This window comes from Balaenoptera borealis, assembly GCF_965194805.1.
Source record: "Balaenoptera borealis genome assembly, chromosome: 1".
In the NCBI taxonomy this organism is placed as follows: Eukaryota; Metazoa; Chordata; class Mammalia; order Artiodactyla; family Balaenopteridae; genus Balaenoptera; species Balaenoptera borealis.
This window is the reverse complement of record NC_138860.1, coordinates 148,088,377-148,110,737: the sequence shown is the minus strand read 5'-3', so window position 1 is coordinate 148,110,737 and position 22,361 is coordinate 148,088,377. Positions and strand designations below refer to the sequence as shown.

Below are 22,361 nucleotides of genomic sequence, written 5' to 3'. Positions count from 1 at the left end.
CGCGACCCCGCAGATCCAATCCCGCCGTGGGCCAGGGCTTCAGGACCAGACAGACAGGCTGAGGCCCCTCTGGGCCCCGGTCTCCTTTTCTGGGAGGGGCACGTAGCCTCTCTTCACTGAGCCTGTAAGAGATGATTATAATAGTATTTCCCTGGACGGTCCTGCCCTGTAAATAATCCCAGATTACAAAGCATTTTTCCCTCCATCATGTCACTTCCCTCCACAACCCCTGGGAGGTGGCCTAATACCACCTTCCATCACTGATGACAAGACTCAAGCCCAGAGCGGAGCCACCAGGCCAAGGTCACCCCGGGAAACAAACATGGATGTCACCTGGTGCCTCTCAGCCCTCCTCTGACCCCTAGGCAGCCTCTCACTGGGAGGGTCCCCCAAGCTCTGCTACAGGGGACCGACTCCGCAAACTGTAAGTTCTGGGTCTGAGGGCTGGTGAAGGAGAAACAGCTTCACAATGAAACCCCAAGGCGCTGTGGGCAGCGACGCCAGAGGGTATCACGTGAGCACAGGTGTGATGTCGGGAACCAGCACAGCTTGTTTTGGGGAGGAGGGAGAGGGTGACGATCACAAACAGGAAAATCCCCAAACCTATGAAGTCAGGATGCCAAATGAAAGCCTTTTATCCTGCAGCGGCAATTCAATACCATACAAACAACATGTTAACATTTTCTTTTAGAGATACTGTTGACCCTCGTTTTCCTATAATCCTGTAAGGGAATCTGATTTTTACCATCATCCTGTCCCCAGGACTGAAATTCCACCATTAGAGTGTCATTCTTAGGATGAAGGCATCTTCCTAGGTTAGGAGGCAAGGAAATTGCTGTCGGCCATTCACACCCTAGAGGGGCATTGCCTCACCATGGCCAGCTCAGAGCCAGCAGGCCTGGCTGGAGCACAGGGTATGGGAAGGGGACAGAGGCACTCAGGGAGGCCAGGCCTGGGGATAGAGCCAATCCTGTGAGTTGCTATTATTATCCCCATTGTAGAGAGGAGGAAAACTGAGGCACAGGAGGTAACTTGACCAAGACCACACTGCGCCATGATAGAGGAACCAGAACCCAAGCCCAGGCAGTCTGTCCAGCCACCAGAGCCTGCACGTTTAACCCTTGTGCTACAGTTAGGCAGTATCACCCAGTGGCAATACTGTGGACCCACGGCCTCTGGGTTTAAATCCCAGCTGCTCTGCCTTTTCTAGCTGCGTGACCTTGGGCAAGTTACTTGTTTGTGTCTTCATTTGTAAAGTGGGGATAGTAATACCTGCCTCACGGGGTTCCTTAAATGAGTTAATATGCGTCACATGTTTAGAACAGAGCCATGCGTGCAGCCACGGTCAAATAAATAGGGGCCAGATGGGCACATGACCTTGGAGAGTCTAGAATTCTTCAGGATTCTAAAATGCCAGCCTGTGGGACCTTGTGGGGTCCTCCAGTGGCATTTTGATGTCTTTGGGCTGCAGCACTGTATCTGCTTCCCGTGGCTGGACGGTGCGGGGCCACCTGTCGGCCCAGCTTGGCCCCAAACAGGTAAATGAGGTGATGTCAAAGCCTTGGCTGAGACCCAGCCCCTGGAACCTCCCCTTCCTTCCCTCGTGTCTCCCTCACTCGGATTCCCACACACTCCAGAGGGCCCAGAGGGAAGGTGAGAGGGAGTGAAGGTGGGAGCACATGGCCACCCAAGCGTAGCTCCTCCAGCCTGGAGAACTGGTGCTCCCAGGGGCTGAGCTGGACCCGAAGGGAGCCTCCCTCCCTCTTACCTTAAGCCCTGATCTACAGCGATCCCGGAGCGTCACTCCTCTGGTGTGAGCGTGTGGAGACGGCTGGCTGGTTCATTGGCGTCCCTCCGCGGGTGGCGCACAGGCCAGGCCTGGCCAGGCAGCGATGGCTGATGAGAAGACCTTCCGCATCGGCTTCATCATGCTGGGGCTCTTCCTGCTGGCCCTCGGCACTTTCCTCATGAGCCACGACCGGCCCCAGGTCTACGGCACCTTCTACGCTGTGGGCGGTGTCATGGTGATCGGGGGTGTCATCTGGAGCATGTGCCAGTGCTACCCCAAGGTAGGTGGTAGTGGGGACAGGTGGCCTGGGGGCCAGGGCCCAGTAGGGCCTGGGGCTGTGCCTCTATTCCAGGCATCAATCCCCCATCTTTCAATCATCTTGTTATCCTTTCCCCTTTACCCCTTCTTTTCTTATCTCCACTCTCCTGAGCATCCACCCATCCATCCATCCATCATCCATCCATCCATCTATCCCTTATCATAAAGATTGATCAGGAGACCCCTGGATCTGCAGCCTTGAACTAGGCACCATGGGGGAGACGCAGCAAAACCCACCACACAGTTCAGGTGCTTGAAACCGGAGCTTATGAGGGCTTGCTGCCTGCCAGGCACGCCTGCATCCTTGGTGCAGTTCAGTCCTTATCCTGAACTTTTTGGTACCTTTGAAGTTCTATTTTACACTAGAGAAGCCCGGGGCTCAGAAAGTGAGGTCCCACAGCTCCTAAGTGTCAGGGGTGGGATCAGAGCTCAGATGTGTGTCGCCTAAAGCATAACCCTCCACCTCGGGAGGGCGATCCCTGTGTCCCAGGGCTGCTGAGTGCTCTGGGTGGGTCAGCTGTAACGTTGATGGCATGGGTTAGGCAGCTCTATCTTTTGAAGTTTTAATGGACTCCTAGCCTAATATGTGACTTAGTGATGGGAAGAGCACTGGTTTGGGAATCTTGAGTTCTAGTTCTAGCTCTGCTCCAAACTCTCTGTGTGACCTTTATCTTTCTGAGCCTCAGTTTCTTTCATCTGCAAAATGAGGCCCCGAGCTCCTATTTCTCCCAGGCTCACAGAGTTATTATGGAGAACAGAAAAGAGATGGGCAGTTTTGTAAACTGTAGAGTGTTATATTTAGGTGAAGCGCTGCCACCCTTACTGTTAGTGATCCTCTCAACAACCCTGTGAAATGGGCCTATCAGGAGTTGTAATCCTTCAGTGCCCAGAGAGGTTGAGTGATTTCTCCAAGGTCACAGCAGCTGGTCAGATAGACCCAGGGAGACAAGGAAAGAAGCATGGATTCTAACTTGGGCTCTGCCTCTAACTACCTGGGAGACTTTGGTCAAGCCCCTTCCCTCTCTGAGCCTCAGTTTCCACATTTGCAGAATACGTGAGTCAGGAAGAGGGGGTGGGAAAGAGCGTGCATCTTAAGGGCCTTGCTGGTCCTGCCATCCGGGGCTCCAGGCCCCAGGCAGCCTCACACCCTCAGCCCCCTCCTCGCCTCTTGCCTGGATGGCTGTGCTGGGGTTTGGGAGGAGGGAGGAGGCTCCTGGGGGCCTGGGTTCGGCTCTCCCCGTCCTGTCTCCTCTGTGGGAAGCCCCGGGCAGTTAGCGCGTTCATTCAGCACTGAGGCGGTCCGGGCTGGTTTGTGGTCATTTACCGAGCAGTTTACAGTCAACTCGCCTCTCTCTGTTCAGTGTCCTAAGCAGAGGTCACCGGGAGAAGAGGGCCCTGGGGCCCGAGCCGCCCACATCACCACCACCTCCATCGTCATCCTCCTCCCGGTGAGGAGGCTGGACCCTGGGGGACAGCAAGGTGATGGCCGGGATGGGGTGGGGGGAGTGTCCTTCCTGCCCTCACCCCCTTCACAGAGCTGGCTGTGGTCGGTGGGCAGAGTGACCGGGTGGCAGTGGGGATGAGGGAGCGGGGGGCGGGGGAGGAGGGAATATTGCTGGGTATTAATGAGTAACTGTTGATAGATTCACGTGTTCCTGTGCTGTGGAGGCCGCATGGTGGGTCAGAAACGGCACAGGTTTCAGTGCCCACCAGGCCCTGACTCAAATGCCCCTCCCTGTGCCCCACTTCTGTGGCCTTGGCAGAGGCTCGCCCGGGCCTGTGGAGGAGCCAGTGGGGGCTTGTAGGTGGGGGACCTGGCATCACGCCTGGCCTGGAGCCAATGTGAAGGCAGCGTTCTCAGGACAGGTGTTTGTGGCTTTGGGCGGGTCTCTGGATGTGTGTGCAGGTGTGTGAGCACAGACGTGGGTGTGTGTTTCAGGGACGCAGGCTGTTAGGGCTGGAACACTAAAGGAGGGGAGGGAAGTGTGTCGTAAACCAGGGAGGTGTGCTAGACGAGGGTCCCAGTCTCCCACATTGTCTCATTGGAGCCCGGGCCATCGGAGCCCTCAGCAAATGCTGGTGCCCATCCTCCCAGCCAGATCCTCCCCTGCCTCAGTGCCTGACGAATGGGAATTTTCTGGATTGAAAAAAATATAAATATAAGGGAATGGAATTAGCCGATTATGATACGGGGGAAAGGGTAGCCAGTACCCATGCGAATTAAGCTGTCCCTGTCTTTGGGGCCCTGGGGGTCTCATGCAGGAGACAATTTTCTGCCTGATGGGGAGGGAGTGGGCTTCACAGGGAAGATGAGCTGGGGTTTGTAGGTTAAGTAGAAGTTCACCAGGCAGAAAAGATGGGGAAAGAAATTCCAGGCAGAAGGAACAGCATGAGCAAAGACATGAGGTGAAAGAACAAGGCAAGTGGGTCAGCCTGGCTGCCGGAGGGTGTGGGGAGCGAAGTAAGGCGGAGAGGGAATGGGGCTCGGGTCCACGGGACCTGGATGCCATGCTGAGGAATTTGGACCTGACCCTTTAGTGGATGGGATGAGAGAGGGCTGGGAGCAGCTTTGCAGTTCAAGGAAGCTATCAGGCTGACATCTGGGAGGAGGAAGGTTCAAGAGCCACCAGGCCAGTGGGGGAGGCTCCTTCTCTGGTCCAAGGGAGGATGATCATCTCCTAGACTAAGGCAGAGCTTGAACCCAAGGCTGTAGGAGCTGAGAAGACATTTCCAGTTCATCAAACATATAGTACCTGCTGTGGCTGGGCGTGGCCCTGGACTCCCATCCAGCTTATTTTATTGAATTTCTGAAGTAGACTTGGTCAGATTTGGTGGTCAGCTGGGCCTCAGGCTTGAGAGCGAAGGAGGATTCGGGGCAAGTCTAGCAGGTGGGACCGTCGGGGATGCTGTGCCCATTAGCTGAGATGGGGCAGGGGAACTGGGAGAAGGGGAAGGATTGTCTGGGAAAGCAGGGCCTCTCCCTGTCTGGCTTCTGATTCTGCCTACAAGTCGCCCACTCCCCACTCCTGCCTGCTCTGCTGGAGCCCAGGACCAGGCCCCTGATTGGTGGTTGATGGATTGGTCCTCTCCATGGGCCTCCCTCCATCCCTCTGTTCCCTCCCTTTGGGGACTGCTCAAAACTCTGCCTGAACATAAATCTGGCTATGTATTCTCCTGCTGAGAACTCCTCCAGGGCTCCTATTGCTTCTGGATAAAGGCTGAATTTCTTAGCCTGATGCTCTGGGATCTTTATGATCTGATCTCCTCTCCCCAGCTTCAACTCTGCCTGTCACCCTTTCTTAAAAGAATTTGTGTTGTAAGATTCTCAGGACTTTCCTTCTCCTCCAGGCTTTTCACAGTGGCAATGATAATGATGCTATAGAGTGATAATGATGATGGTGATGGTGATGAAGGCGCTGGTGCTGATGTTGATGGTGATGACATAACTATGATGTTGATGGAGATGGTGGTGGTGGTGGTGGTGGTGGTAGTGGTGATTATGAGGAGGAGGAAGAGGATGACTGGAGGAAGGGGCAGCTTCTAGGAAATACAGAGTCAGCTGGCAAGTGCAGGACATAGTAAGTGGGTGTGGAAGATACCCAGGCCCCTCCCTCATTTCCAGACATCTGGGGGAAGCTTACCCCTCACAGGAGTTCTAAGAACACATCCATCTATCATTCCCTTCTCCCCAGCGGGATTGGGTGCTTTCCTGGTGCAGACAAATGTCTTTCTTTCACCGTACTCTATGGGAAGGGAGAAAAGGGGCTGCTATTTATGAACCTGGTATAACACAATGGGGTCTCATCAAATATTTGGTGAACAAATTTTCAGCTGAGGAGAACAAGACTCAGAGAAGTCAGGTAACTTCATCTTCAGTAGCATCAAACTATGATTTACTGAGCAGCTACTGCGTGCCAGGCTCTGTGCTGGGGGACTCCTTATATGTTATCTCATGGAATCCAGGAGACAGGCATTACTAGTCCTACTTTTTTAAATTGTAAAATATACATAACATAAAATTTACCATCTTAACCATTTTTAAGTGAACAGTTCAGTAGTGTAGGCACAACCTCAGCCATCCACTTCTTTGTCCTCCCCACTGCAGCCTCTGTCCGTGCCAAGAAACACATGAACTGTTTCCCACTCACTCACCAGATGCGGATGAAGGGCCTACTCCGGGTCGGGCATGTGCTGGGCACTGGATGAGGACCCCTGGAAATGACAAGATATAACCTCCCCCCAGGGCAGGGGTGTTCGTCTCATTCACTCATTGCTGCCCCCTAGTGCCTAGAGGAGTGCCTGGCACACAGCTGATGCTCAATGAGCGCTGGGTGAATGAAGAGCCAGCGGGAGCAGGAGCCCAGAGGTCCAGCCAGCCACAGGTGCTGGGCCCTGAGCAGGCACCCTCCTGTCAAACGGGGTGGCCTCCCTTGTCAGGCCTCTCTCCTAGGGTATGTGGAGATGTTAGGCCCGTGCTCTGGGGGAGCAGTGACCACGGATGGGTGTGGGTAGCTGCAGAGAAGCCTTCTCCCCTTTGCCCTGCAGATCACCTTCGTACCCGCTGACTCTGACTTCCAAGGCATCCTGTCACCGAAGGCGCTGGGCCTGCTGGAAAACGGGCTCACTGCTGAGATGAAGAGGTGGGTGCCGGGCCCTCTGGGGCGGGGGTGGGGCAGTGGAGGGAGGGGAGGGGCAGTGAGGCCCTCAGGCCAGTCTTCCCCCTGCCAAGGAGGGGGCGGCAGGAGGGGTGGGCGGTGTCTCCCCGCCGCCCCAGGCTCTGGCTTTGCCTTCCCACTTACTGAGAACATACTATCAGAAATCACGGATTGTTTTGACCTCTCAGTTCTATGAGGTGAGCGTTATTATTACCATTTCACAGATGAGGAAACTGAGGCTCAGGGATTTTTGTCCTGTCTTACAGCGAAGTAGTGGCAGACCAGAAATCAAAAATAGGTGTGACCCTAAATCCCACACAGTGGTGACTACTACTACTCTAGCAAAGAAGAGGCATAATGATGGCCAAGGCACAGCCCTGGGGCCCTGCTACTTTTTGGCTGGGTGACTTTGGGAAAGCAACCTGCCTCTCTTTGCCCCATCTGTGAAATAGGGTTACTAATATACCTTCCTCCTAGGCTTCAGGGAGGGCTAAGTGAGATAATACAGCCGTCCCTCAGTATCTGTAGGGGATGAGTTCCAGACACCCTCTCCCACCACGTACACCAAAATCTGCAGATGCTCAAGTCCCTTATATAAAATGGCTTAGTATTTGCTTGCAATCTATGTACATCCTCCCATATGCTTTAAATCATCTCTAGGTTACTAATAATATTTAATACAATGTAAATGCTATGTGAATAGTTGCCAGTGTGTGGCAAATTCAAGTTTTGCTATTTGGAACTTACTGGAACTTAAAAAAAAAAAATTTTAGATCCATGGTTGGTTGAATCTGCGATGCGGAACCTGGGATATGGATGGTGGACTTTAATAAGCCAAGTACTAAGAACAGAGCCTGGGGCATAGCGGGCCCTCTATAAGCCTTTGCCATCATTACTAGGAAGTGCTTCCAAAGCACCAGAGACCAAGTCAGGCATTTTGTGCCCATTTCTTCTGTCAGTCCTCATAGAAACCCTGTGAAGTGGGGGGTGGCAGGCCCGTTATACAGATGTGGAAACTGAGGCTCAAGAAGTGCAATCACAAGCCCCAAACCTCATGGGGAGTCAACACCAGACCAGACCTGGGTGGGTGGGTGTGGGGGCCAGCCTCAGGGCTGGTCACACAGGGAGAGCTGCTAGAACAGAGCTGGGGCTCAGGCCACCCTGAGCCTGCGCTCCTCCCTGCTGCTCCCAGCCCTGGACTGTAGAGAGCAGTGGAGAAAGTGGTGCTTGGAGCCCCAGTACCACCCCCTAGGTCTGTGCCACCTGGGCAGGCCAGCTAAGGTGTCTGTGCCTCAGCTTCCTCCAGTATCTCCCAGAGTTACAGTGAGGGTTAGGTGAGCTAACTGATAGAGCCCGGCCCGCAAGGAACACTCAGTAGCTGGTTCTTACTGTTGCTCTGTCCTCATCTGAAAAGTGGGAACGACCATGCTGCTTCAAGGTGTCGTTCACAATAAATGGGATGATAAATGTAAAGGCTTCAGGCCACCGTCTAGAACCCAGCAAACGCTCAGTCAACGCGAACTGCTCTTCATTTGACAGTCGCAGCCTTGGGGTTAACTTTGGAGACGCGGGTGAAAGGAACACTGGACTGAGGGTCTGAGCTCTGCCTCTCAACTTAACTTGTTGGGCCTCAGCCTCCTCATCAATGAACTGGGTACAGTAACCACCCGCAGAGGCTTCTCTGTGATCGGGGGAGAGCCGGTACATGGAGCAGGTGGGCCAGAGGACGGCACTGACATCTGTTGATCGAATCTTTGCCCACCTGCCTGTTCTCTCTCCCGCTGTCTGCTGTGCCCCATCCCCCCAGCCCCCGGACCTCCTACGTCAGGCTGTGGGAGGAAGCCGCCTATGACCAGAGCCTGCCGGACTTCAGCCACGTGCAGATGAAGGTCATGGGCTACAGCGAAGACCCCCACCCCGTCCTGGCTCCTAAGCCGGGACGGCCACAGCCAGGAGCCAGCGATGGAGGAGAAGGTGGCCCTCGCGACCCTCAGGGCCTGTTGGAAGCCTCCGTGGTCATCCACAGGGGCTCGGACCAGGACGAGGGAGAAAGAGACCCAAGTCAGGGCAGGCCCGGGTGAGTGCACGGAGCGTAGGGGCGCTGGGGTGAAGGAGGAGGGGTGTGGCCACTGAGAGGTGGCGGGGGACACTGGGGAGTAGAGAGGCTGGAGACACCCTGAGAAGCAGCAGGGGTAGCAGACACATGGGTCTCGGCTTAGATGGGCCTGGGTTCAAATCCCAGCTCCTCTGCTGTGTAACCTTCGGATGTTCCTCACCTTCCCGAGCCTCACTTTCCCCACATGGGAATAATCAGTCCTACCTCAGAGTTGTCCGAAAACTCGCCACGAGGGGCCAGGGCAGGGAGCCAGAGGACCTGAGTTCAAATCCAGGCTCTGCCACTGATGTGCTCTGTGACCTCAGTCAGGTCACTCCCCGCCCCGCCCTGTCCCCAGCTGTTCATGAACTGGGTTCCTCATTCATCCAAGTGGTCACTCATCCACCAGCATTACTGGGTACCTACTCCCTGCCAGCCCTTGACAGCCCCTACCCTGCGGGAGCTCCTCGTCTAATGGGGGAGGCACACAAGGGAACAAAAAGTGACACCCAGTGTGACAGGGATCGTGGGCCCAGAGGAGACCTCCAAGTGATTGGAGAGGCAGAGGAGCGACCTGGTTTGGATAACATAATAATGGCCCTTTTCTTGAGCACCTACTATGTGCCAGGCCTTGTGCAAAGTGCTTTGCGTTCATTATCTGTTGTAAATCTCAGGGATAAACATAGGAGTCAATGCTATTATTTCCCCCATTTTACAGAGGAGGGAACTGAGGCCCAGACAGGTGAACTCACCTACCCTGGGCCTTGCAGCTAGTGGCTAGGATTTGGACCCAGGCAGTCTGACTCAGAGCTACCCTCGCCCTTTCCGCCTTTGCCCCTGCAGCCCCCCGACCTGTCCCCAGGGCCCTGCACCCTTGGCTTCCTTCCAAGATGACCTGGACGTGGGCTCCAGTGAGGGCAGCAGCCCCAACCTGGCACCATCTGAGGGGGCGGAGCCCCGGCCTGCACCCCCGGAGCCCCAGGCTTGCAGGTGCCGGCTGGACCGCTTCCATGACTTTGCCCTGATTGATGCCCCAGCATTGGAAGATGTGCCTCCAGAGAAGCAGCTACAGGTGGCAGCCCTGCCCAGGTCCTGGCAGAGACCCCCGAGGACAAAGTGGGAGGAAGAGGAGGCTTCGGACGCAGGTACAGAGGAGCCGGAGCAGGAAGAGGAAGACTTGTACTACGGGCTTCCCGACAGCCCTGGGGACCCCCTTCCGGACAAGGAACTGGGCTTTGAGCCTGACGCCCAGGGCTGACATGGAACTGCTCCCTGGGTTCTAGCCCAGCTCCGGGGCTAACCCCGATGTGACCACACAGGATTTCAGTTTCACTACCTGCAAAATGGGGTTAGATGGAGGTTCACAGGAGACAGTGGACCCGAGAGCATTTTGAGAACTGCACAGAAATGCACAGGGAGGAGATGATTACATTACTGGGCCATTGCTGTTCCGATTATTAATACTTTTTGTAAAGCTTTGAAGGTAAAATATGATTAGTTGAGAAGATCTGCAGCAGCCAGGGCCCTCAAGAGCCCTTTCTGCCTCCCCCCAGAGCTGGCCTCTGAGCAGGAACCCTCCTGGGTGCTACCCCCGTGTCCCCGATCCTCTGTGAGGGCCTCTCAGGGTTCTTGTTCCTGTTGCGTCTTTTAGTGCAGCCGGGGGATGGCATGATTCGTCTTCACTCAGCGCTAACGTCCCCGGCCCGCATCCCTCCTGTGGCTCCTGTAGCTCTGGGATCCAACATCTTCCATGAGTGACCTCTGCTGACCTCCCAGCTTTCTTCCTGGTCAGCCCCACCCCACGCTCACCCTGCTGCCCCATGCCCTTGCCAAGCTGTCTCCTCTGCCCGGATGCCCTTTGTCCCTTGTCTGCCTGGCAAATTCAGGCTCATCCTTCAAACCTCTGCACAGACATCCCTCTTCTGAAAGCTTTTCCTGATGTCACCGCTTCTGGGCCGAGTTAGTCCTGGCTCCCGTGTGCCACCTCTGGGCCGTCTCTGGGTCTTGCGCATTTATCATGGAGCATGGCTGCCTGCTCAAGGTCAGCACCTTTGCTTTACTCACCTCGGTCTCTCCTGTGCTCAGCTGGTGGTCACTGAGCATGTACAGAAGTGACCAGAACCCACGAGCCTTTTGCAGGGAATGCTGTCTTCCCCACTTCCCTGAGTCTCAGACTCCTGACTTAACTAACTTGGTTCAGGTGGCATTTACTGAGCATCTACTGTGTGCCAGACGCTAAGCTGGGATCTTTAGGAGGAAAGAGACACAAACTGATGATAGTTCTCACCCTCGAAGGGCTCCCAGTCCACTGAGCCTGGTGTCTTGTAAGTTAGCACAGAGTGCAGAGCACAAACTGAGGTGGGAACAGAGGAGTTAAAGATTGTCACACCAGAGGCAGCAGAGTGACACCCACACAACCGTTGGGGCCATCGAGCGCAGGGACAAATAGCTCCAGCTGCCTGAGCAGCCCCTGGAGATATCACCGTATGGTAGCATCACCGAGTGACGCTTTTCTTAGGCTGATCTCTGCAAAGCCCCTCTGCGCCCCATCAAAGGGATGGTGGCACTACCTCATCCTACGTCCCCACGTTCAGAGCTTGCAGCCTGGGCCTCCTGAGAGGGCTGGCCTTCACCTGGGCTGGGCCTCTGGGTCAGGGTTGGGTTCACGGCCAAGGGAAGGGCACGCCCCTAGGACCCCGTCCCTCTCCTTTCTGGGTCATTGCTACCTCCCGTAGGAAAGCCTCTGCTGTAACAGATGTTCCTGCTCACGGCCCGTTCCTGCTCTCTGCTCACTCACGCAGGGAAGGGGTGACCGCATCAGAAAGAACACCAGTGTGAAAGGCTAAAATAAAAAAGTTTTCAGTGTTTAGAGTGGTCACCTTCATTCACCTGCAAATTCTTTTATGTGAACCCCTCCCATACCCCCAGTCTCCCTCTGGGCAGGATAAACGAGGCATCATTGAGGGAACTCTCTGGAAAGCCAACACCAAACACGGTGGCGTGGCCGGCTGGGACAGCTGTGTGCGTGGAAACCTGGGTGTGGCCCACGCCCAGGCATCACACTGCAGGGCACCCCCAGACCTCAGCGGAGAACCAGGAGTCTCTGGTTGCCAGGCCCGTCCACGGAGGGAACCCTGTCCCTGGGAGGGCGCAGGGACACAGATGGCTGGGCCGGGCTTCGACCCCCGTCCGGCTCCCCCGCTTTCTTGCTGCTTGATTGGGAGACCACTCGCCTGGCCTGCCCGGGAAAGTCCTGGTTTAGGCCCACTGTCCCTGCCTAGTTAGCAGTAGTGCGTCCTTTCACCCTCGAAAGTATCCCCTTGGGACGATAAACTACATATTCACCCTACTCTGTGACCTTGGGCTTGGACCTCACTTTCCTCACCTGTGAGAGGGAGGTGACGGATCCTGGGCTTTGCCTTTTGCAGGGTTAGGTGGTGGTGGCGATGGCGGGGGGCTGGGGGGGGATTTGATGAGATCCATCTGCTGGCGCCCTGCAGGTGAGGACCACCAGGAGCTTGCCTGTGGTTAATAGTTGGGTTTGTGGCTCACTGCAGTGAGGGGAGAAACCCCGTGGGATCTATGAGGCGTCTCTGTAAGAGGGTGTGAGAAAGGACTTATATGGGATTTGGGCTTGTGTGAGGTGACTTGGGGGAGGGTCTGAGGAAGAGGGCTCCAGATTGGATGCTGTTGGGAAGCAGGGCTAATCCGTGGTGGGGCATCTTAATCAGTCCTATGTAGGAGACCAAGCTAAGGATGCAAATGGCAAAGAAGCAGCAGTCATGCTCCAGCCAGGAGAGGGTTGTGTGGTCACTGACGTAATTTGGACAATGCTCTTGGTTGCTATGCTCAGCCGTAGCTACCGGTGGTCTGGATTTGTCTTGACCCATCATGGTCACAGAGTGCCTTGTCTGATGCTGATATTCTGTGAAATTGTTCGACTTCATCAGAAGACCACCGGGGCCCAGCTGTGAGGGGCAGGCCGGCCCCTGGCTGTCAGGCTGCCCTTCTTTCTCAGCCTCCCTGCTCCTCTGGGGCCTGCTGGTGACTGTGGGGTCACGCAGTTGGGGGGCAGAATGTGCTGTGGATTTCATTTGAAAAGAAGAGTCTGCGGCTGCTCTTCTGTTCAGCTCCAACCACCCCAACTCTCTGATTTGCCACCTCCATTGTGCTCTGTTCCCTTGACCTTGCCAACTTTCAGTCCTCTAAGAACATGGGCCCCTGGGATGGCCCCTCTCTTCATGCAGGTCCCCGGGGGCAGGGGCGGTGCCGAAAGGGCCTGGTGGAATGGCCTTGGCAAACCCTGGGATTCCAGCTCTCAGCCCCAGGCTCCAGATTGGTGTACCATGGCAGAAATTCCTGTTCTTTCCACCCTCCCGTCAGGTCAGAGGGACTTTGGGAAGTTTCCACTCTCTGGGGAGGGATGGCCCCTGCCCTTTACTGGGAAAGAGTGATCCTGGGGGCAGTGAGCATGGGCTCTGTGATTGCTTGCTGTGACCTTGGGCATGTGGTGACCCTCCCTGGACTTCTGTCCCTGTTCTCTATACGATTAGAGGGAGGTAGACAAGATTCCACTTCTACTCCTGGTCCTTAAGCACGGTGCTGGTCACCCTCACACCGATTACCCCATTTAGTCCTCTCAACAGCCCTAGGGGACAGGTCCGACGACTCCACATTGCAAATGTTTGCTCTAAATCCCAGACTTTGGAGTCAGAGAGACTTGGGTTTGCACTCAGCCTCTGCCAGTTCCTTGCTGTGTGACCTTGGACAAGTCACTGCCCCTCTCTGAGCCTCAACATCAACATTTATGCAGTGGGAAGGATAATACCTGCCTCTCAGGATGTCATGAAGAACTAATGAGTTGATGCTTCCAACACATCATAGGTGCTTGAACAGCGTCTGTGTCCTTCCTTCCCTCTCCGGGTCTCAGTTCCTCACCTGCACAGTGGGGATTAACTCTGTCCGCCTTATAAATGCTACAGTGGGTGAGTGGATTCACCAGGGAGAAGATGCGTGTGAAAGCTCTTTGCAAAGGGTGCAGAACATCTATGGTGTGCCAGGCGCTCAGGGGCAGAGGAACTGACAGCAAGCGACAGGGAGCTAAGAAGGAGCAGGATTACTTGTGCCTGGGCAGACGAAGAAGCAAACAAAGTTACAGAGCATCTGCTAAGTATCAGGTGCTCCCTGAATGGAGGCCTCCCACCAGCCCTGAGAGATGGGCATCCCAGGGCCCGGGCTGGGATTCCAGCATGGGCCCTGGAGCCTGTGCTCTTCCTCCAATGCCACCTGGTCCACACACGTAGCAAGACCCATAATCACCTACTATGCTGTGCTCACCTGCACATTTCTCATTTCACCCTCAAAATCTGCAAGGTTGGCGTGCGTCCCCACGTTACAGATGAGGAAATGGAGGCTCTGAGAGGTTGAATAATTTGCCCATCCTCCCAGAGAAGGGCTAAACGGGGAAGAAGAGATGAAGCTGTAGGGCCTTCCACTTCTGGCAGGATTCGTCCAGCAGTCCCAGGTGATTCCGACCCTAGTGAGGACAGGAGAAAGACACACTTCAATAATTCAGGTAGCAAGGTTGCACTAAGCATCTACCTGTGTCTTTCCCTGTGCTGGTGCTCAGGGCGGACACACGCCTGCTCTCACACCTTCCATGACTCCCTATTTCCCACAGGATAAGCCCAGACTCCTCAGCCTGGAGTTTGAGGTTCTTTTCAGCCGATTTGTCCACCACTTCCTCCAGTGCCATAGCCGCTGGAAACTTGACCCTTGACCCCATCTGCTTAATGCCCTTCCTCCCCTTCTCTATCATCCCTCAAGGCTCAAATTCCACCTGTTCCCTGGAGCCTGAACTGGCCTTGCTCTCCCTCCTGGGGCAGAACCCATCTGCATCCCACCCTTTCCTCTGTGTCCTTCCCAAAGGGCGTGCACTGCTCTGGTCCCAGCGCTGCTTATGTGACTGTGTGTGGGCTGGTTTCCTCACCTGGACTGGGATGTCCTTCAAGGACAGGGGCCTCTATCCCCCCATTTCTCTATCCCCAGGACTTAGCAAAAGCAAGTGGCAATAGTGCTGGTGGAAGAGGATGGAACTGACCCAAATTGAACTGAAACACATGGCCACCCTGAAGGCTCGTGGCCCTGTTGCACAGACCACATAGCACAGAGATGAAGAGCTCTGGCTTTGGCATAACCAGTCCTGAGTTTGGGACTGGGCTTCCCCTGGCAAACTGTGTGACTTTGGCCAAGAGACTTACCCTCTCTGGTCCTCAATTTCTTTATCAATAAAGTGAGATTAATAATATCTACCTAATCGCATATGAAGATTAGATGAGATCACGCATATCGAGTGCTCAGAGTGTGCCTGGTGAGCCCTCAGTAAACGGTAGTTATTATCATTACCATTTGCAGAGAAGAAGGGAATGTGCACAACGTGTAGACATCAGGAGTCAGTGTAGACTTGAGGTTGGCATCCAAGCACTGTATTATTAGCACTTCCCAAATGCAGGTCAATGGACCCAGCTGGGCTGGTGGCATCAGACTCTCCTGGGAAGTTTTCAAAGCGCAGTGTCCTAAAATACCCCCAGAGAGGTCTGGGATGGTCTGAAATGTGAATAAGCCAAGCCAAGTAATTCTAAAGTGCAGAAGGGCTTAGCTTTTTGTTTTTAAACAAGTTATCAAGGACTGGAAAGGTTGGAAGATGGCCCCGAGAAGGTGGGGTGGCAAGCCAGGAATTAGCTGGGTAAGACGAAAGGGCAAGGGTATCTCAGGCAGAAGGCATGGTGCAGGCAAAGTTCCATAGGAAAGAAGGAGGAAGATGTGGTCCCAAGAACCTGGAGGAGGCTAGCCTGGCTGGAGTGATGGTGGACGGAGTCAGAGAATGAGGCTGGAGCTTGGTCACAGGACTTCTTGAATTCCTACTGCAGAGCTCGCATTCTATCTGATGGGCAAGTGGGATCCACTGATGGTTCTTGAGCAGAGGAGTGACATGAAGAAAGGAATGGTAAGGACATATTCTGGTTAATATGTGCAAAAGAGAATGGAAGGGCACATATTGGTGGCAAGAAAGCCAGCTCGCAGCCTGTGGCAGGGTTCCAGTTCCCAACCTGACATGGGAAAGGCTTTTTCCACTGTGGAGGGGAAGCTGGGTGGGTGCTAGGTCAGGACTGAACCTTGGTGGAGGCAATGTCCCAGATTCCTCATTGCTGACCACAAGACCAGCCCAGCAGAGCAGCGGACTATGTGGCAGAGGCTGGATCTTCTATCCAAGTCACCAGAGCCCTGGTCAAGGCAGTGTTCAGTTCAGAGAGAGCCCAGGGAAAGGGCAGGTGAAGGTCCAAGGGACCCAGTAAGTGCCCAGGTCAGATAACCGGCCCCATAGGTGATTCTGCAGATGGTGAAAGCTCCCAAGCCACCTGCATATCCTCACGTTAACCCTGATGAGAGCAGACCTGGGGTGGAGGGTAGGTGGGCAACAGCAGGCTTTGGATGCCTGGTCTGCCAGCCTGGAGACAGGCAGGGGTCGATTTCATTCATTCATCCATTCATTTATTCATTCATTCATTGATTCTGGCCACAAGCACTCTCTAATCACCTGCTTGGTGCCACCCCCTGTGCCAGGCACTGGGGGCAGAGAGGTGCGTCTGACCCATGCCTATCTAGCTGGAGCTCCCCTCCCCTGGGGTAGCTGCAGAATGAACAGTGACAGGTCAGAGTGGTCAGTGCTGGGCAGAGGGAGGCACAGTAGGGGTCTGACCCCACCTGGAGAGTCAGCAAGAGCTTCTCAGACTTGCACCGAGCTACGTCCTAAGGGTTCACTGGGGGAGAAAGGGAGAGGAGAGCAGCCTAGACAAGGGCAGGGAGCCCGGAGTCACCCCACCATGTTTGAGGAGTGACCCAGGGGTAGGTGTGAGCAGAGCTTAGGATAGATGGGGAGGACGGCTAGAGAGGACACGGGTGGGTAGGTGGGGACTTGACCAGGAAGGGCTGTGGCTGCCACCCTGGAGCAAGTGGGAGAGCCCCAGTGGGCTGGATGACAAGTACACGGCTGCAGTCTCCCGAGGAGGAGGACCTTGCAACACACAGAGCCGCCCAAAGAGTGCAGCAACATCTGACAGGCGGAGGTCACAATCCTTCACACAGAGAGCGCTAAAAATCAGACAGGAAAAGAAAAGGAGTTCACTCACGGGAAAGATCTGTGACCCCATAAAAGAAACAAATGAAAACATGGTCAATCAAAGGAATAATCAAAGGAACGGAAATTAAAACAACAAGAAACCATGTTTCACCCCGTAACACTGGCAACGTTTTACAAAGATGATGATAACAGACGCTTTTGGCAGAATGTGGAGGAACAGGGTGATTTCTTACATTGCTGGTGGGAATAGAAATGATGCAAGCTTTTGGGGGGAGGAGTATGGCAATGTAGGCTAAGTGCCTCAGCACATGGGCTGCCCCAAGATTCTGCACTTCCACACGTAGGAACCTATCCCAAGGAAATAATCAGACAGGTGCACCAAGATGGACTTTGGGAAGGCTGTTTACTGTGGCAGTGTTTATGACAGCTCAAGTGTGGAAAGAATCTAAACATCCAGCAGTAGGAGATTTGTTGAAATAACGATGCAACAGCTCTGTGAGGGAATGGTGTATGGCTGTTAAAATGGGGACCCTCCTGATTGAATCACACCCTCTTCCCCGACCTCTCCTTGGTAACATATGTGATCATTGCAGTTTCACATTTACTTGTGAATTTCTTGGATGACTTTCTGCATTCCCCATCCGATATTAAGCCCCGTGAAGGCCAGGACTCTGCTTATTATGTTCAATATTATGTCCTCGGTGCTGACTTCGGTTCCTGTGGGCCCTCAGCAAATAGTTATTAAACGAATAACTGAGTCTGTACTTCTTTAGTGTGGTAAAATACACATATCACAAAACTTACCATCTTAACCATTTTCAAGTGTACGGTTCAGTTCTGTTTAGTACATTCACGTTACTGTGCAACCATCCCCGCCACCCGTCTCCATGTTCATCTTCCCAAACTGAAACTCTGTACCCATTAAACAGTAACCCCCATTCTCCCCTCTTTGCTCCCCAGCGACCACCATTCTACTTTCTTTCTTTTAATATACCCCTTTTCCCTATGCCCCTGTATTTTTTGATGTGGAAAGATGTTCATGACATATAACTGATAAAAAGATACATTATAAAGTGGAATGCAGCAAACACTGTTAATTCCCTCCTTCCTTGATTTTGTCTGGAGGGATCACATGTCTACACCCAGGCAATCAATTATGATTGACCCAAAGCCAGTTATGACAATCCTATTCTTTACTGACAGTTCTGGCCAATGAGACCTGAAAAGAAATTTGTTGGAGTCACTTCTGAAAAAGCTTTTACTTTCTTGATTAAAAAGGCAGAAGTGATTAGCTTTGCTGGCCTTGAATACAGATGCAATGGTTGGAGCTGCAGCTGCTGCCTTGCAACCACGAGGGAAATGCTAAAAGAATCATAGGGATTTTGGACCTGTAAACTGGTGAACCAAAGCCAGCAACCACTGGTCTTCTAGCTATGTAAGAACATTTAACTCCTATTTATTTAAGTTATTGTGCTTGCAGCTGAACTCACTCCCAACAGATACAGAACATGATCCTTTATCTATGTGCAAGTATGAATAGAAAGAAATTGAAGTGATTATCTCTGAGTGATGAGATTCTTCTTTTTGAAATTTATATAATGAATGTGTAAATAATGATCAGAAAATAACAATTTTACATTTAGGAAAATGTAACAATGATGTTAGTTCTATTTTAAAAAATAAATAAAATATTGGGCCTCCAGGAAGTAACTCACTCCTATCTGACCACTGAATTCAAGGGAAGCTCAATGGCCACCTGTGGAACAGATTCAAGTCCCCAGGGGGAGGCTGGACTTCACCTACACCGGTCCCATCCAAAACAGTGTATGATTCTAACCTCATGAGGGGGGCAGGACAGATGCCATGGTGCCAGGGAAACATGAAAACCTGAGGCTCTGTGAGGAGAGGTGAACCTCGAAAGGTCCCCAGTGTGGCTGTGAGGGGCTGGACCACACCCTCTGTGGCTCTCCTGTCCTCCCCCTGCTGCAGCCCTGAAGGCCCCACCTCTCCCTCTGGGCTTTGAGGCCAGACCCCATGTTCCTGGCAGAGGCATGTCCCTCAGCTCCCACAGGACAGTCCACCCTCACCCTCAGATTAGGGCCCAGGCCTTCTTCGCTGACGGGCCTGCCAAGCAGGTTTTCAGCCAGCTCCAGGCTGATGACCGGATGACCAGGAGGAAGAGCCACGCTGGGACCTGGGCATGAGGCCCCAGGAGGACGGGGCAGCCGTGGGGTCTGCAGGTGGGGCTGACAGTCGGGCAGCACCTGTATTGGCTACAAACACCTTTACCCCAAGCGGCCTTGCCATCTCTTCCCACAACAAACCTGGGATTCTCTCTGTGAAAGTGACCCTGGGGGAAAGCAGAGGAAAGAAGGAAAAAATGCCAGCAGAGAATGAAAGGGAAACCGCACTAAGGGAGCACTGTTGATCCCCTTCTTGGCAAACGTCCCCAGGGTCGCAGCTGTGCTGCCTGCGGACACGGCAGTCGGGACAACAGCCAGCATTGTTCTGTGTGTTCGGCAGTGCCCTCCTCAGTCACGCACATGTGCTGGCTCATTTGATCTTCACCCGGGAGGTAGTGCCTGCAGAGATGCATCAGAGGAAACTGCCCTGGAGAAGCGGGGGCAGAGATAGCACCAGGGACGCTCAAGGGCAGCAGGGTTTTTTCCTGGGATGGGAGGAGACTGGGCCATGGGGATGGTTTATACCAGCGTTCCCTTGGGTGAGGCATCTGGGTACCAGCTCTCCACCTTCTCTTTAGAATGGGGTAGACCAGTCTGGAGCAGCTGGACATCCCGGTGACTCCAGTTTTCCTCCCTCTCTTCCTTTCCTGCCTCCTCTTTCCTTCTGTCTCCTTCACCCTCTGAGTAATGAAACTCAAGCCACCTGCCTGAGCCTCGGTTTTTCCCAATGAAATAACGGGGTGCCAGTCAATGCTGCCCGACCTCTTCCCAGAGAGCACTTTTTTTGGGGGGGGGCTGCGCTGTGCAGCTTGCGGGATCTCAGTTCCCCATCCAGGGACTGAATCCGGCCCACAGCAGCGAAAGCACAGAATCCTAACCATGAGACCACCAGGGAACTCCTCCCAGGGAACACTTTGATCTTCCCTGTCTAGGGGAGGGGAGCCAGACTCCACCTCTTTTTCCCTGTAGGACCTTCCCTGGCCTCGGTTTCCTCAGCTCATAAGGGGCTAGCAGCCCTGCCTGCGTGCCTCACACGGCTGATGCAAGGCCTGGGAGGGGGCTTTTAGGTGGTTATTGCTGCGCTGGGTTTCAGGGCTTCTGGGCTCCTCCCAGGCTCAGATGGCTGCCTTCCCTGCACCACTAACACCCTGACCAGCAGGTGATGGAGACGTTTTGGCCTGGGGGTGAGGGCTAGTGACTGGGAAGCTGCCAATGGCACATTCTTCCTGGTCCCCACTCCCACCTGCCCTGCGGCCCTGGGGCTGCTGCGGATTCTTTCCTTTCACCCCAGACCTCAGGGCACTTGATGCCAATTGGGTGCATGTCCTTGGGGTCTTTTGGATCCAAATTGCCAGTCCATGATACAGTTGGGTGTTTGTGTGGAGGGGGCACTGCCATCCGACCATTTACAGCCCCCGTCTGCCCTCTCCCTCCATGCGTGTCTAATGTGATGAAGCGCTCCCCTCTGTTTGTGCTATAAAGCGTTTTCAGATGTGTCATCTCGTTTGGCCTCACGTCTCCCTGCTGAGGTTGGAATTATTGTTACCATTTTACTGATGAATCAACTGGGGCTTGGAGAGGAGCAGTGACTCACCCAGGGTCACACCATGGGTTTAGGGGTGGAACTGGGATTAGAATGGTGCCTTGGATCCCAGCCCTGGGCCCTGCCCATCTGCTACCCAGGCCTGCCTGTTCTGGGAGTACTGCCTGGAGGAGGTGACTCTGAGTGGGTCTTGAAGGATGTGTATGAGTTATCAGGTGAAGAACGCTGGGAAGGGCATTCCAGAAGGGAACAGTGTGCACGGAAGCATGGATCTGCCTGGCGGCTGCAGAGTGGAGCTGGGCAATCTGGACCACTCTAAGCAGTGCTACAACTTCAGGGAGTAAATCTGTGGCTCCCATGCTTTGGGCTACCTCAGAAGCTCCTGGGGAGCTCATGAAATGCAGATTCCTGGGCACGTTCCTAGAGATTCTGGGTCAGTCCGAGGAATCGGCCCTTCTCACAGACTGGTTCCCTGCCCCCACCCCACAGCTCCGATGCTGGTGGTCCTTGGGTTAGTGGAGAAGCACAACAGGGCTGAGGAGACTGAGGCAGAGCAGTGGGCAGGGCGTAGGGGAGGCGGTAGGTGTGCAGTAAGCCATAGGAGTAGCGTAGGGGCTGACCCTCTTGGACCTCCCTGTTTAAAAGTGCAGGTCTCGGGCTTCCCTGGTGGCACAGTGGTTGAGAATCTGCCTGCCAATGCAGGGCACACGGGTTCGAGCCCTGGTCTGGGAAGATCCCACATGCCGCGGAGCAACTAAGCCCGTGCGCCACAACTACTGAGCCTGCGCGTCTGGAGCCTGTGCTCCGCAACAAGAGAGGCCGCGATAGTGAGAGGCCCGTGCACCGCGATGAAGAGTGGCCCCCGTTTGCCGCAACTAGAGGAAGCCCTTGCACAGAAACGAAGACCCAACACAGCCAAAAAATAAATAAATAATTAATTAAAAAAAAAAAAGTGTAGGTCTCTTTTCACTTTTCTCCAGGCCTCTTGTCACCACCTCACATATTGCACACTTGACTTAGTGGTTTCTTATGTTTTACTCTCCAAGAGTGAGGGCGACATGAGGGCAGGAGTTTTGTCTACCTTGTTCAATGATGTAACCCAGCTTCTAAAACAGTAGCTGGCACATGTAAAGTGATAGAGGGGCCTTTGTTCTGTTTATTCATTCATTTATCTTCAGGGTGGAAGAGCTCTGAGCATCTCAGAGGCTGGCAAACCTTGGTGTGGACACGATGGAGACAGAATGTCAGAGCACAGTTCCTGGAGGAGGCCAGGGGAAAGGATGGGTCCCTCAACCTGCTGGACATCTTCTCCCTTTAAGCCTGAACGGACAGAGCTGGTGCATGGTGGGGAGGTGGTGCAGGAGGTGGGTACCCCTGGCCTTCATTTCCTCCATGAAGTGCAGGCAGGAAGACGGAGAGGGGGCAGTGGAGGCTCATGGATGGCGAGAGCCTGGGGTAGTTCCTGAGGGGGGCCTTTTGGAGCAAGTGAAAGCATAACTGAGGCTGGCACTCTAGTCACCACTCTCTTTTGTTCAGAACCTCCCAGGACCCCTCCATCCACCAGAAGGGGCTGTATCTTTCCCTGGCCTCAAGGGAAACATTAAAAACATTAAAAACTAGCCTCCTGTCCCAACGTCC

General features: G+C 54.0%; 1 protein-coding gene across 2 annotated transcripts; it reads left to right on the top strand.

Moving 5' to 3' along the window:
- The first annotated feature begins 1,388 nt into the window (after positions 1-1,388).
- Positions 1,389-17,755, top strand: BSND (barttin CLCNK type accessory subunit beta). Of its 2 annotated transcripts, XM_082358847.1 has the most exons (5): positions 1,389-1,538; positions 1,788-2,069; positions 6,653-6,747; positions 8,570-8,839; positions 9,701-17,755. In XM_082358847.1, the coding sequence occupies exons 2-5, from the start codon at positions 1,893-1,895 to the stop codon at positions 10,113-10,115; spliced, it is 957 nt and encodes a 318-aa protein (XP_082214973.1). In that variant the 5' UTR covers positions 1,389-1,538; positions 1,788-1,892; the 3' UTR covers positions 10,116-17,755. The 2 variants fall into 2 exon arrangements, with proteins under 2 accessions (XP_082214973.1, XP_082214974.1); XM_082358848.1 differs by lacking the exons at positions 1,389-1,538; positions 1,788-2,069 and adding an exon at positions 6,346-6,558.
- Positions 17,756-22,361: the final 4,606 nt, after the last annotated feature.

What these genes read in the sequence shown, in the direction of transcription:
- BSND (XM_082358847.1), top strand. Translation starts at nt 1,893, where the DNA reads ATGGCTGATGAGAAGACCTTCCGCATCGGCTTCATCATGCTGGGGCTC. An exon ending in TGTGCCAGTGCTACCCCAAG is followed by an intron (nt 2,070 to 6,652) that starts GTAGGTGGTAGT and finishes TTTGCCCTGCAG; the next exon opens with ATCACCTTCGTACCCGCTGA. An exon ending in CCAAGTCAGGGCAGGCCCGG is followed by an intron (nt 8,840 to 9,700) that starts GTGAGTGCACGG and finishes TTGCCCCTGCAG; the next exon opens with CCCCCCGACCTGTCCCCAGG.